Source organism: Leishmania martiniquensis, chromosome 24 (assembly GCF_017916325.1).
Source record: "Leishmania martiniquensis isolate LSCM1 chromosome 24, whole genome shotgun sequence".
NCBI lineage: Eukaryota > Euglenozoa > Kinetoplastea > Trypanosomatida > Trypanosomatidae > Leishmania > Leishmania martiniquensis.
The window spans coordinates 307,680-320,117 of NC_090159.1; the positions used below are offsets into that span (position 1 = coordinate 307,680).

Here is a 12,438-nt window from a genome sequence, read left to right on the forward strand (position 1 = left end):
CTGCCGCATAACAACCTCCACTCCCTTTCGTCTATCCCACTCGCTCTCTCTCGCTCGCTCTGTCCGCCATTCAAGAAATAAATAGAAGGGGAGTGAATTACGCATTCAACGGCGTGCCCCGGGCTCATGATACGCTACACAGTGGTGCGGCACCACCGCACCGGCAAGGCGCGTGCCTTCATCATGCGGGATCCTTCGCTGAAGATCATGCGAGCCGGTAGCGGCTTCCAGCAGCTGAAGCGCATGGGCATGCCATCACAGACGACCCTGGGCTACCGCCAGGTGGACAACTTCTACGCAAACAACCAGTATCAGCATGCGTGGCCGCTGCTCACGCACGACGACTTCGGCAACAGCGACCAATCGAATAGCACCACGAATATTCTCTACTCCATGTACATGCCAAAGCGCAACAAGGGCACGGCGCCATGGTTTCGCGGTGCCGACACGTACTCCGTCAAGTACTGCGAGCAGGGTCGTTACGAGTACCAGCGCTACCTCATGATCAATCGCTTTCCCAGCGAGTACAAGAAGCACTTCCTTCGCTTCTTGGGCAACATCCGCGGCGCCAGGTCGAGAGACGCCGTCCCGCAAGAGGCGCTGCACTGGCTGCTGCGCATGATCGTCGACAACTTCAATCCACAGCACGTCCATTATATCGCCGCCATGCGAGCGCTTCAGGAGTCTGGCGAGCTAGACATGGCGCGCGATGTCTGGAAGATCATGGAGCGCCAACAGACCTGGCCCGACACGGCCACCATCTGTGCTTATTTGGACGTTTGTGTTGAGGCGGGCGAGAAGACATGGGCTGTGGAGGCGTGGAATCGCTACTGCACAGAGCTGCGCTTCCTCCAGGCGGGCGAGGTCGATCCAAAGCCCATCACCCGCACCCCGTTCTCCCTCACGCGCGAGGAGCTGCTGTACCTACCTAAGTGGAAGAAGCACTTCGATCATGACCCCAACTTGGATGTGCCGGACCTGAACCGCTTCAACCGCACGCGTGAGGTGTACCTGCGGATGGCCAAGGTGATGTTAGCCAGCGACGACATGCCCATGTTTGAGCACTTCTTTGGCAAGCTGGAGGCCGCCATGCTGAGCACGCCGACGCCGGTGCCGGAGCCGCCCAACCCACACCTGGTGCGCCGCCCACGCTGGTCCCCGTATGAGCACCAGAAGTCCCTCCACCACTCGCCCTGGCGTATGGCCAACAACGGCCGCGCCATGGCCCTTGGCCCGTCACGGACGACGGAGGATGAGATGCAGAGTCGCTTCTTCAGTAACGCACAATTCCTGGTTCATGCCACGAAGGAGGCTGTTGCGGTGGTGCTGCAACGTCACATGGCCGTCTTCCCGGAGGCAGTGGACGCCCAGACAGCGGCGCCAGCGTTCTTTGAGCAGACAGCCACGGCACAGGAAACGCTGGCATTCTGCGACGGGCTCATGCAGCGTCTAACCGAGCGCCTCGGGGACAAGCTGGGCAGCCTCAACACGTCCTCTCTGCTCTCCACGTTGCTGTGTGTCCGGCGCATTGTCGGTAAACACGCAGGGGGTGCACTCCAGGTGTATGCGAATGAGTTCCTGGCCAAGAAGGCGTCGTTCAATGCAGACGGCGTGCGCGAGTCGCTGACGGCGCCGAACTACTTGCAGATCCTCGCAGCCTACGCGGACGAGAGCGCCTATAGCTACAACGCAAAGACGCGTCTCTACACATACGCACCGGGCTTTCGACCTGTTGAGACGGTGAAGGGACTGAGTGCCACGCTGAAGGAGATAGCGGCGAATCAGCACGTGACCTGGTCGGCGGAGATGCACCTGCAGGTGGTGCGCGCCCTCGTTGGCTGCGGCACTATGAAGGCGAATCTGTACTTTGTCGAGAACGTGCTGCGGCAGTTCAGGTGGGACAGCCGCTTCCTCGAGGCCCTCTACGCGGAGTACCGCCGCCAAGACAGCGTCGATCTCTGGGCCGAGCTGACAAAACGGGCCCTTGTGTGGACGGCGCGGTACAGCGTACTCGCATCGGAGCGGTTGAAACGTTTGATCGAGGATGACTATGAGACTATTAGTGTTCAGACGCGCACCTTCCGCGAGCTCGCCGTCTTTCAGTTCCGCGACGTGGAGGAGAAGCGACACGCCCGCAACGTCGTGAACGAGTTGCCGAACCCGTGGATCGACTACGTCACTCACGCGCTGCCCTTCCCGGACCGCGATGCGGGCTACCCGGATGAATACGGGGATATCGGCCAATGGCGCGCACCCGGCGGCCCGGGATCGCCGGTGAAGGGCCCGGGCTACTACGCACCACCGATGGAGGGCGAGCACCTGCGCGGCTACACGGCCGAGTGGCGTGACTTGAAGAACCCAATGAAGCCGCCCGCCTTCCCGGAGCCGTGGGAGCGCAAGTACAAGCAGTACGCCCGCGGGCAACACCCCTCGTACGACATGGTGTACGCTGGGCCGATGCCGGAGATCTTTCCCGGCCGACGCGACTTCCGGAAGCCGACGCGCTGGGACTACCACGACGTAGAGAAGCAGGGCAAACAGAAGATCAGTGGGCCCTACTGAAAAGCGGCGGCGGCGGCGGGCAGAGCGCTGCGCTCTGCGTTCGTGCGGATCTGCCTCTCGGCCTCTGCTCGCTGTGTACACCCTCCCCACTCACTCACACACAAAAAAAAAACGGAGCTCCTCGGTCGTTTGCAGGGGCGATGACACAAGCGGTATTCTTCGAGTGGCATCGTAAACTAAAAGTCCTCTTGAAGAGGCAGAGGGTCATGTGCGCCTCTTTATATGTATGCGTGTGTAGTGGGGGGAGGGGGGGCGACTGCTGCGGATGCTGGGGACGCGAGGAGCTGCCATGATGTGGATGTCGAGGGCGATCCCTCCGCAGACGCCAGTGGTTGTACTGTGGCAGGGGAGGGAGGTGAGAGGTGCATGAGCCGCGCCGCCTCCCCCCTGCCGTTGCTCCTTTGTGCGCCTGAGAGGTGGCAAGCGGCTAGGACGAAGAGAAGGCGTTTTATGCGTGCGTTCTCCGCCGCGCACGCCTGCGGCCTCCTCCCCTCCCTCCTCACTCTTGCTGGCCCTGTTGCTTTCAGCTCTCCTCCTTCCTCCTCCCCCCGTCTGCGTGGCTCGTATGAGAGGCATGCGCGGTGCCGTAGAAACGGGAGCGAGGGGGTGGGGAAAGCTAAGAAAGGGGGTCTCGGCACGTGAATGCAGCATGCATATCTCATGCGTACCAATGACCGTCAGAAGCATATCGACCGAGACATTTGAAGGTGCAGGCAGAGGCGCATCCGCAGGAAGCCGCACGTCGGCACCATTCAACACGCGCGCTTTTTGAGGGGCGGGGAAAGGGGTAACGCTGACGAGAGAGCGGGCGCGCCGCTGGAGGCAGTCGTGCACGAGTGGTGGGAAGAGGGGCATTGTAGAGGCGCCACAACACAGTCGAGAGCAGTACCTTGCCCATACATCTGCCTATATGTCCTCTCTTCTTCCCTCATCGTACCTTTTTTTGGCACGGTGATGTGCTCGATCAACCCACCTTCCCTCTCATCCCCAGCCCACCCACACGCACACGCACACACTCCTCTTCGTATGCCATGTACTTCTCTTGCTCTGTCGGTTTCCACCCGATCTCCCTCTTCCCCCCTCGAGTGTCTCTTCGTTGAATTGGTGGTGCGTGGCGAACACAGAAGCACCGAGAAACGCAGCGCGAGACCGCCCAGACAGCAGGACGCACTCTTTGCTGTTTCTTTGTGCACCCCCCTCCCTCCCTCCCCCCACCACCACCACCACTATACCCCTTACCTTCAGCGCCTGCATTCACACCGACACACAAATAGAGACGCACCATTGCAGGCACCAGCACACACGCACACAAGAGTCGCCCACATCATTAGAGGCATGTCCGCAGCCGCCCCGCCGTCACTCGTCAAGTACGAAACGCCGGTGCTGCTCTCTGAAGCACTTCACAAGAGGTCCCTTGCCGCAAAGCGGCCGTTAGCGAATAACGGCAAGCCGCAGCCGCAGTCGGAGGATGTTCTCTTCAGCATTCTGCCCCCTCGAGAATTTGAGAAGGACGGGCAGCGTTGGGTGCAGTACCCCTCCAGCACCCCTGCAACCCGGCTCGATGTGATTCGGCTGCAGGAGCAGCTGGACACCTTGCTGGCAGACCGCCAGGCTCGCGAGACGGGCGTGTGCCCGATCCGCGAGGAACTCTATGGCCAGGTGTTCGATGAGCTCATTCGACAAGTCACGATCAGCTGTGCCGAGCGTGGGCTGCTGCTGCTGCGCGTGCGGGATGAGATTCGCATGACTTTGGATGCCTACCGCTCTCTATATGAGAGTAGCATTGCATTCGGTATGCGCAAGGCTCTGCATGCGGAGCAAGCGCACGTGGAGCTAGAGGCGCGCGTGCGGGCGCTGGAACGGGAGAAAGCTGAGCTGCAGCGGCAGGTGGAGGAATTGGTGGAGGACTGCGCGCGAATCGAGCAAGATGAGGAGCAGCGGCGACGCGACGAGCAGAAGAAGCACGATGAGGAGGTCGCCTTCTTTCGCCGCACGCAAGAGACGCTGACAGCCAACCTGCAGACCGTCGTGAACCCATCCAAGGCATGAGGCGCACAGGTTCGAGTGCCCGTTCCGCGTGGCGCAAAGAAAGGGAGAGGGGGTACTTGAACGTGGGGCCGACGATGCGGTCTCTCTCCCTCTTCCCCCTCCGCTCTCACCGTCACATGCGCACACACCATGTCGTTCCCACCACCATGGAGCGCCGCGTCCTCCAGCCGTCGTGCTCTCCGGCCTGCTCGGCCCGCCCTTTCGCCGTTAGTGCTGCGGCTGTCCTTTCTTTCTCGGCTGAGCGCACTTTCCGCTTTGGCTTCGCTTCTCTTCCTCTCCGATGTACAGCGTGTCTCGTCCCCGCCCATGGACAGGTGGGCAAGCACACACAGGCACACGAAAAAAGGGCTAACCTATGCACGTCTGTGTGGGTGAGCGTATCGATGGCACTGTTGCTGCTATCTTCTTGCTTGTGTGTATGCCTGCCGCTGTGGGCCCCTCCCCTCGATGTGGTGGGCCCAACGCACAGGCATACATAGACATTCATACAAGCGTGTGGCTGTAGACGAGCAGCATGGAAAAGCAACGAGAGAGGGGGGATGGGGAGGTAGTCCTCGCACCTGCATGCGCGGAAGCGTGCAGCAAATAGCTGAAGGACTGGAAAGTCAACTTCACCCTGGTGGCCCAGGTCACCATCCATGCAATTTGGTTTTCGCACTGGCTGCTGCTATGGTCCTCTTCTTCTTGCGTCACCGCCACTGCAAGGACCGTGCAGCGCCCCCAATCACCCAACATCCCCCCTCTTCCTCCTCCCTCACGTCTTGCACACACCAACACACAAACGCCTCACCCATGCTGGATTGTGATTGGGCAGCCTCGCTATCGCATTACCCGACATCTCTTGCACGACTTCCACACAGCCTCTCTTCACGCTCTGCGTCCTCGCCTTTACGCTCTAAATTGTCAAGCTCTGACGTATTTCCTTTCGACATTCAGCGAAAATGTCCTCCAAGCCACAGCCGATCGTCGCTGCCAACTGGAAGTGCAACGGCACGACCACCTCCATCGAGAAGCTGGTTCAGGTGCTCAACGATCATCAGATTGACCACGACGTGCAGTGCGTTGTGGCGCCGACTTTTGTGCACATCCCGCTAGTTCAGGCCAAGCTCCGCAACCCCAAATACGTCATCAGCGCGGAGAACGCGATCGCCAAGAGCGGCGCCTTCACCGGCGAGGTATCTATGCCGATCCTGAAGGACATTGGAGTCAGTTGGGTCATCCTCGGTCACTCGGAGCGCCGCACTCACTACGGCGAGGCAGACGATGTCGTTGCACAGAAGGTTGTTGATGCGTACAGTCAGGGCTTCACGGTGATTGCCTGTATCGGGGAGACGCTGCAGCAGCGCGAAGCGAGCCAGACAGCGAAGGTGGTGTTGAGCCAGATGGAGGCGATTGCCGCGAAGCTGCCAAAGGAAGCGTGGGGCCAGATCGTGATAGCATACGAACCTGTGTGGGCCATCGGCACCGGAAAGGTTGCAACGCCCGAGCAGGCGCAGGAGGTGCACGCGTTGCTGCGCCAGTGGGTGAGCAAGAAGATCGGTGCCGACGTCGCCGCAAAGCTCCGTATCCTGTACGGTGGCTCCGTTAGCGCCAGCAACGCCAAGACACTCTACATGAAGCCCGACATCAACGGCTTCCTGGTCGGCGGCGCCTCCCTCAAAGCGGAGTTCTGCGAGATCATCAATGCCACCCGGTAAAGCCTACACGTATGCCATCAGAGGCTAGAGAGCGGCGTCGTGGGGCAGGGGTGAGGGTGAAGATGCGGGTGCAGAGGTGGGAGGGGGGGCGAGGGGTCATGGGAAAGATGTAGGCTGTGTGGAGGAGCAGAAAGGGGGCAGCATGGTGGCCCGTCGATGCTGCCTCTCGTACCTCCCAGTGCCCGTGCATGCGAGGCACTCCCTCTCTCTGGATACATGTGTGCATATATACACAGAGAGAGGGCCGTCGGCACGCATTCCGCTTCACCCCCTCCCCCTCCTCCTCTGTGATTGCAATCCGTTTGCCCTCTTCCGCGCGTGCGAGTAGCCGTAAGGCGGGTGATGGCGCTTGATGGTGACCGCCCCGCGACAGAATGAGGAAGAGTGAAAGATTTCTGTGAAAAGGGGCAGCCGGACGGAGGCGTTGAGGAAGGAGGGGGCTCTACTAACGGCCCCTCCCCACTCCCACATATATATATATACACACGGGGGTGTACGCTACAGCACGTGTTTAAGATCAGCGTCCAGACTGTGTGGACATCTCCACGTCTTCCTTTGGTTGTCTGCCTCTCTGTCTGCCTGTGTGTGTCGCCCAAGCGGGGCACGCCCGGCATCGCCCTCTCTCCCCCCTCCCCCATCAAAATCAGTCGACGTTTCCTCCCCATTATTACCTCTCTATAAACTGCCTGACTGCGCACCGTAGCGCGCGCCTCCCCTCCCCCGACGCGCACACTTCACCTCTCGCCCTTCGTGGGGGCGTGACGGATGTAGGGGGTGCTGTATGCAAGTGGGGTGGGGGAGCTGACAGGCTCGAGAAACACAACCCGCGCTACTTTGATGGCGGCTCCTCAGTAGGGACGAGCATGGCTTGAGCACCGGTCGGCATCCCGCATCCCTTTCGCCTCTCTCGCTCTCGCTATCAGCCCTGCTATCTTCGCTGCTACTCCGAGGACGGGCATGGATCGGCAAGCACATGCATGAGGGCTGAAGAGGAGGGCGAGGTGTGTGGGGGGGAGGGGCGGAGGAGGCGGAAGGGGGACACCGATCTCGAGCGCGCCTGGCGGAAACGTGTTCGATCACCGACTCACACAGATCTCCGTGCGCGCAGGCGCCCCTACGCCCGCGTGTGTATGCCGTGAAAAGCACAGCTGGCGAACCCTCTGCATGTAAGACGGATGTCATCGGCAGCGATATCAGCAGTATCGCCCCGTCCCTACTCCTTCCTCCGCCTACTCTTTACCCGCAGTTTCCGACGAGCGTACGGGCAGCCCTCTTTTCCCTGACCTTTTTCCCTCCTTCCCCCACCCCACCCCTGACACACACAACACAAATAAAAGTGCGCGTACGCACACGCGCATCGCCCAAAACGCAGCAATCTTCAAGGAGGCCTCGCTCAGGCATGTGTGCTGTACCGGCTCGTTTGGGTCTCAGCACGGCGGCGTCACTTCGCCGGTATCCTTGTGCATCACAAACGCGCAACCTCGAAGGGGCAGGCGGGGCTGGATGGAGCTGGTGCCGCCGCTTGGCCGGTGGGGCAACGACGATGGTGCGCACCACTGCAGCCCCTGCCTCGCCACTTTCGCTCTTGACGCCTCGGCGCACATACTACTGGCCGTACCCGGAAAACCTGGTGCCTGAAGGAGAGACCACGTCGCCCTTCCAATCCAGTCCTGTGCCGAGTGTGCGAGAGCGCATCGTCCAGGAGTACGCGCTCGGCCCACTATTCGGCAGCCGTACCCCCTGCTGCGTGCTGGGGTTCGCCGGCAGCGCAGGAGATGTTGTGGGGCGCAAGGGCGATGTGCGGCGGTGGGTTGCCAAGGTTCTGGGAAAGGCTGAGTCGGACGTGGAACTCGGTGCTCTCTTGCAAGCCAAAGAAATGCTGCTTCACCGCAGCGGAACCGATGAGTCACCACGGCTCGCCGACGGGGCTGGGAGCCGGCCTGATGCAGAACTGCGTCGCGTGACGCGATACGCACGTCTTCCTGTTCAAGCACGCACGCTGCTCGAGGTGTACCTGCCAGGGGAGGAAGTGGACGGAGCCGGCGTCTCGGCTGACGCGGATGCAATCATTCTCGCGCATGGGTACTTTCTACAGGAGCAGCTTTACCGATACATGACCGCAGCAGCGTCCTCTGCGCCAAAGGCCAGTGACCATAGCTGCATCGAGGCGAGCGAGCGTGCAGAGGCTGCGTGTGAGGCTCCGCTGCCTCATAAGGAGGAGAAGAGAAGGGAGGACGAGGCTGACTTGTGGTCGAGCGTTGCCGGCTTGCACGACGCGTGTGGCGTCGTCTACTGCGAGGTGCCGGCACTAGATGAAAGCGATTTTGTCTTTGACCAGCTGTATGGCAAGAGGGTGGACGGCGAGACCGTGGAGCGGGTGATGAGCCGCTGGGCACGGCGCGCTGCGCAGCAGCATCAACAACAACAGAAGCGGTAATCGTTGTAGGCGTTGCCACTTCTGTTTTACATGGGTGTCTCCTCGTATCGCTCACACCCTCACAGACACACACGCATACAGAAAGGCGTTCTAACCAGCGGTTCACCGCGCCAACCAAAAAAAAATGTCGATGCGCTCACCCGATGACAAAGCGGCGGGTGCACCTCTCACGCGATACGTATTGCTAGGGTCGGACGGTGCGTGCGGCACGAGGCCGCCCCTTCCCCTCCTCCCCTCTCCCCAAACCCCTCTTCCGTCGGAAGCGATGAGAAGAAGGGAGGCGCGCGTGTACGGGTGGCAGGGGAGCACAGAGGACGAGCCACAAGTCTCACAAAATGCGCAAGGGAAGGCATGAGTTGAGGGAAGAGCAAGTGTCGCGACGTTTCCGGTCTTCGACATGTCGCGGCGCTCGCGCACACGCACACACACAGTCGCAGGGAAAGGGACAGTTAGCTATTTATGCCTCTCGGCTCACTCCTTCCGCGCTCCTCCCATACGCCCCTCACAGCTTCGCCTGTCTTCGCTCTTCCAACGAGTCGCAGGCACTCCTCATCTCCAATGTCTCGGTCGGCGTGCTCGCGCGTCGTCGTCGCGCTTTTGGCAGTCGCCCTCCTGCTCGCCGGTAGCTGCAGTACCGGTGCGCACGCATTTCGGTTCCGCGCAGTGCCTGGAAAAGTGAAATGCTTCACGAGTGAGCATCCAGAAGGGGGTCGTTACGAGCTGCGCTACCGCATGATGCGCAGCCTAACGCCCTTCGTCTCGGTTGCAGTGACGTCGCGCGGCGGTCGCGTGTTGATGGAGCATGAGATCGCCAAGCCGGATGCGAAGGAGATAATTTCCATTGGCACAGACAGCCTCATCTCGATTTGCTTCCACACGTCAGAGAGGGCGGCGATAGCGGCGGTCTCGACAAATGTGACGCTCGACATCGTGGATGCCGAGGATGCGGAGCTGACGCGCATGAAGAAGCAGAGCTACAGCACAACCACCCCCATCACACTCGGCGCCGGCAAGGGCAGCGGATCGCTGCAGCAGATGCAGTACATCTACGGGACCTTCGCCTCCCTGCGCTGGTGCTTCGTGACCCTCACCCGCGCTGACGAGGATATCCGCTACTCCCTTATGGAGGCGGAGCGGTTCTCATGGATTTTTGTGTACCTCTTCGTCGGCCTCGGCGTCCTCATCACGCTCGGCTCTTTTGTCCGTCTACGCGTCTTCATGAAGAGGGCAAAGATGCTGTGAGGAAGAGCGCCACGGCCAAAAAGCAGAGGATACACCGCCGAAAGGGACGGTGATGCCCTCTACCTCCCGCTCGCTGCTATCGCTTTCCTCCCTGTTGTGGTGAATGTGTCATCGCCGATCCAAGCGTTCTCGCGCGCTGTCCTGTACGCTGCGGCTCTGAGCTGCGCCGCTTTCGCCCTCCCTTGGCTCTGGTCCGGGGGCATCCCTTCGTCTGCACGAGAAGTAAAGGCACTCGCGTGTCTGTGTCTAGGTGTGTGTGCGGGGGGAGGGGAGGGGGGTCGGCGTCGGACCTGGTGGTGAAGATTTCTTTTCGGTTGAACTGTGCGTCCTGCGCGCCCTTTCCCCATGCCTTTGCCCCAGTGCCTCGGCAGGGAATTATCCGCGTTGGTGTTCACGCCGGGGGCGTGTGCTTACATGTACGTATGCGCGGGTGTGTCTGCGCTGTTGTGTGGGTGTGCGTCGCTGTGGGACTCTCGAGCTTCTCACTTCGTCCGCCAGAGATCTTTCGGTGTGCCTAGCCATCCTCCCCACTCCCCCGTGTATGTATATATATATATATATATACGTTGATTTAGTTGGATATGCATGCCTACAAGTGTGCACGTGCGTGGATGGTGCATGTGCTGTGCCTCGCACAGGCACCGCTATCATCGTCATCAGCATTGCCGACTCCACTCGTTCAACGCTGCACGTCAGCGAACCTCTCGCGCAGCCCTGTTGCACGCCGAGGCGCTTTCGTCTCTCTGGGCTGTGGGTGTGTCTCTCTTGTTGGGGTGTCGCGGCTCCGTGCGGTGGATGGAGATGAACACGGCCGTCTACCGGTGGCCCACCCGTCCCCCACAGACCTCCTCGTCCGCCGGCAGCCGTGTCTTTGAGGCACAAGGAGGACACGATGCCCTCTTCCGCTGTCTCGTACCCTGGAAAGTATCGATGAACGCTCTCTTATGCCTCATCGCGCCAAAAGCCTCCCCTTCCCTCTCTCTCCCTCTCCTCACTCTGGTGTGTGTGTGTGTGTGTGTGGTGGGGTGCCGTGAGGTCTTCGCTGCTCACATACACACGCCTTCTCTCGGCTCGCCTACACGAGCAGCGGTGTGAGGCACGTCGCTGTCGGCCTCCGCTGGCCCAGGCATCGTCTCGGTCTATGGGCATCCATTGCTCCCACTGCTCCCTCCTCCCCTCTGCTGTCTTGCCCCCCCTCTCTCTCCCCCTTCTCCGAGGGCGAAGCATGCGCGGGTGGCTGATCGCGTTCCTCATGGTGGGATGCCTTGGAACGCTCTACATCGTCATCGGCATCTCCGTCCGCTACTACAGCGGTCTGCGTCACTGCCCGGAAGTGCTGCCCAACTACCGCTTCTGGTGCAGCATCCTCGACTACTGCTCGCGCGTGGTGACCTGTGGCCGCTGTCGCTTCTCCCCTGACCGCAGCGACCATGCGAGCGGAATCTTTGTTCTGCCAAGTCGGCCAGGCGTTGTAGCATCGGCGCGAAGGGTACAGTTCGAACTTCTCGCCAGCGACGCCGACGACGACTACGTCATCAGTCGCGCCATGCAGCCGGCAGAGGTGGTGGTGAAGTACTGATGGGTGTGCATGAACACCAGCTCACACGGGTCGTCCGTTGTATGGCGAAATGGGAAGGGGGGAAGTATGCCAAATAATGACGCGTGCCGCCGTTGAATGGGCTGCCCGTCACCGTCAGGAGAGTAGGCCTCTCTTCGTGTCCTCCTTTCGATGCCCCCTTCGGTCACTGCCTCTACGGCTCACAGTGCGCCCCCTCTCTCTGCCTTCGCTCGCCCCTTCTCACTGCTCCTCTCGTGCGGTTGGTCGTGTCGGCTGTGAGCTTATGCGATGGTGTGGCGGGGAGAAGGGGGATGGGGAGGGGGAGGGGCCTAAGGGTATCCTCCACTGGCCTCCCGCCGTGACAGGAACACTCACAGGGTCATCATCCTTTTTCCTGCCTCTTCCGTCGCGTCCGGCTGCTCCTCCTATGCTCGCTGCGTCTGTCGCGCTCTACACGCGCTTGCGCACACGCGTCAATGCCCATTCGCCCTTTCTTCGTTCGCTTTTCCCTTCTACTGGGTTGCTTTGCTATTCGCTCGTGGGCGTCGCTGGTGCGGGTCTCCCTTCTCTGCGCGGCTCTCCCGTCCTCCGTCTGTTTTTCTCCGGCGCCACGCGTGCTCCGCTAGTGGTTGATCGTTGTACCTCTGCGTGTCTGTGTGTGTATCTTTCTGCACCGGCCATGTGCTGCAATTGGTATCTGTAGACATACATGCGTGTGCGCGTGGTCCTCTGTGCACATGGGGGGGACGCACAGTCGCGTCTCGTGTCTCACTGCCCGCATCCTCCTCGTCTCCCCCGGCCTCCCCCTGCGACTCAGTCGAAAGCTCTTGTGGTGTTCTTCTTGGGGCACCCTTTTTTTTCCTTCGCCCTTGCTCCCCTCGCTGCTGCCTCTT

General features: G+C 60.8%; 6 protein-coding genes across 6 annotated transcripts; all 6 read left to right on the forward strand.

The window, feature by feature from the left end:
* Nucleotides 1-126: 126 nt before the first annotated feature.
* Nucleotides 127-2,562, forward strand: LSCM1_05031 (uncharacterized protein; the record flags this gene model as incomplete). The annotated part of the gene is made up of 1 exon (XM_067322508.1): nt 127-2,562. One exon carries the CDS (start codon nt 127-129, stop codon nt 2,560-2,562), a length of 2,436 nt encoding a protein of 811 aa, XP_067178371.1.
* A 1,335-nt stretch (nt 2,563-3,897) lies between these two features.
* On the forward strand, nt 3,898-4,611 carry LSCM1_05032 (uncharacterized protein; the record flags this gene model as incomplete). The annotated part of the gene is made up of 1 exon (XM_067322509.1): nt 3,898-4,611. The coding sequence occupies one exon, from the start codon at nt 3,898-3,900 to the stop codon at nt 4,609-4,611; it is 714 nt and encodes a 237-aa protein (XP_067178372.1).
* A 941-nt stretch (nt 4,612-5,552) lies between these two features.
* Nucleotides 5,553-6,308, forward strand: LSCM1_05033 (uncharacterized protein; the record flags this gene model as incomplete). The annotated part of the gene is made up of 1 exon (XM_067322510.1): nt 5,553-6,308. The coding sequence occupies one exon, from the start codon at nt 5,553-5,555 to the stop codon at nt 6,306-6,308; it is 756 nt and encodes a 251-aa protein (XP_067178373.1).
* Nucleotides 6,309-7,707: 1,399 nt separating this feature from the next.
* Nucleotides 7,708-8,745, forward strand: LSCM1_05034 (uncharacterized protein; the record flags this gene model as incomplete). The annotated part of the gene is made up of 1 exon (XM_067322511.1): nt 7,708-8,745. The coding sequence occupies one exon, from the start codon at nt 7,708-7,710 to the stop codon at nt 8,743-8,745; it is 1,038 nt and encodes a 345-aa protein (XP_067178374.1).
* Nucleotides 8,746-9,303: 558 nt separating this feature from the next.
* On the forward strand, nt 9,304-9,987 carry LSCM1_05035 (uncharacterized protein; the record flags this gene model as incomplete). Its single annotated transcript, XM_067322512.1, has 1 exon — nt 9,304-9,987. One exon carries the CDS (start codon nt 9,304-9,306, stop codon nt 9,985-9,987), a length of 684 nt encoding a protein of 227 aa, XP_067178375.1.
* A 1,225-nt stretch (nt 9,988-11,212) lies between these two features.
* Nucleotides 11,213-11,566, forward strand: LSCM1_05036 (uncharacterized protein; the record flags this gene model as incomplete). The annotated part of the gene is made up of 1 exon (XM_067322513.1): nt 11,213-11,566. One exon carries the CDS (start codon nt 11,213-11,215, stop codon nt 11,564-11,566), a length of 354 nt encoding a protein of 117 aa, XP_067178376.1.
* Between the last annotated feature and the right edge of the window lie 872 nt (nt 11,567-12,438).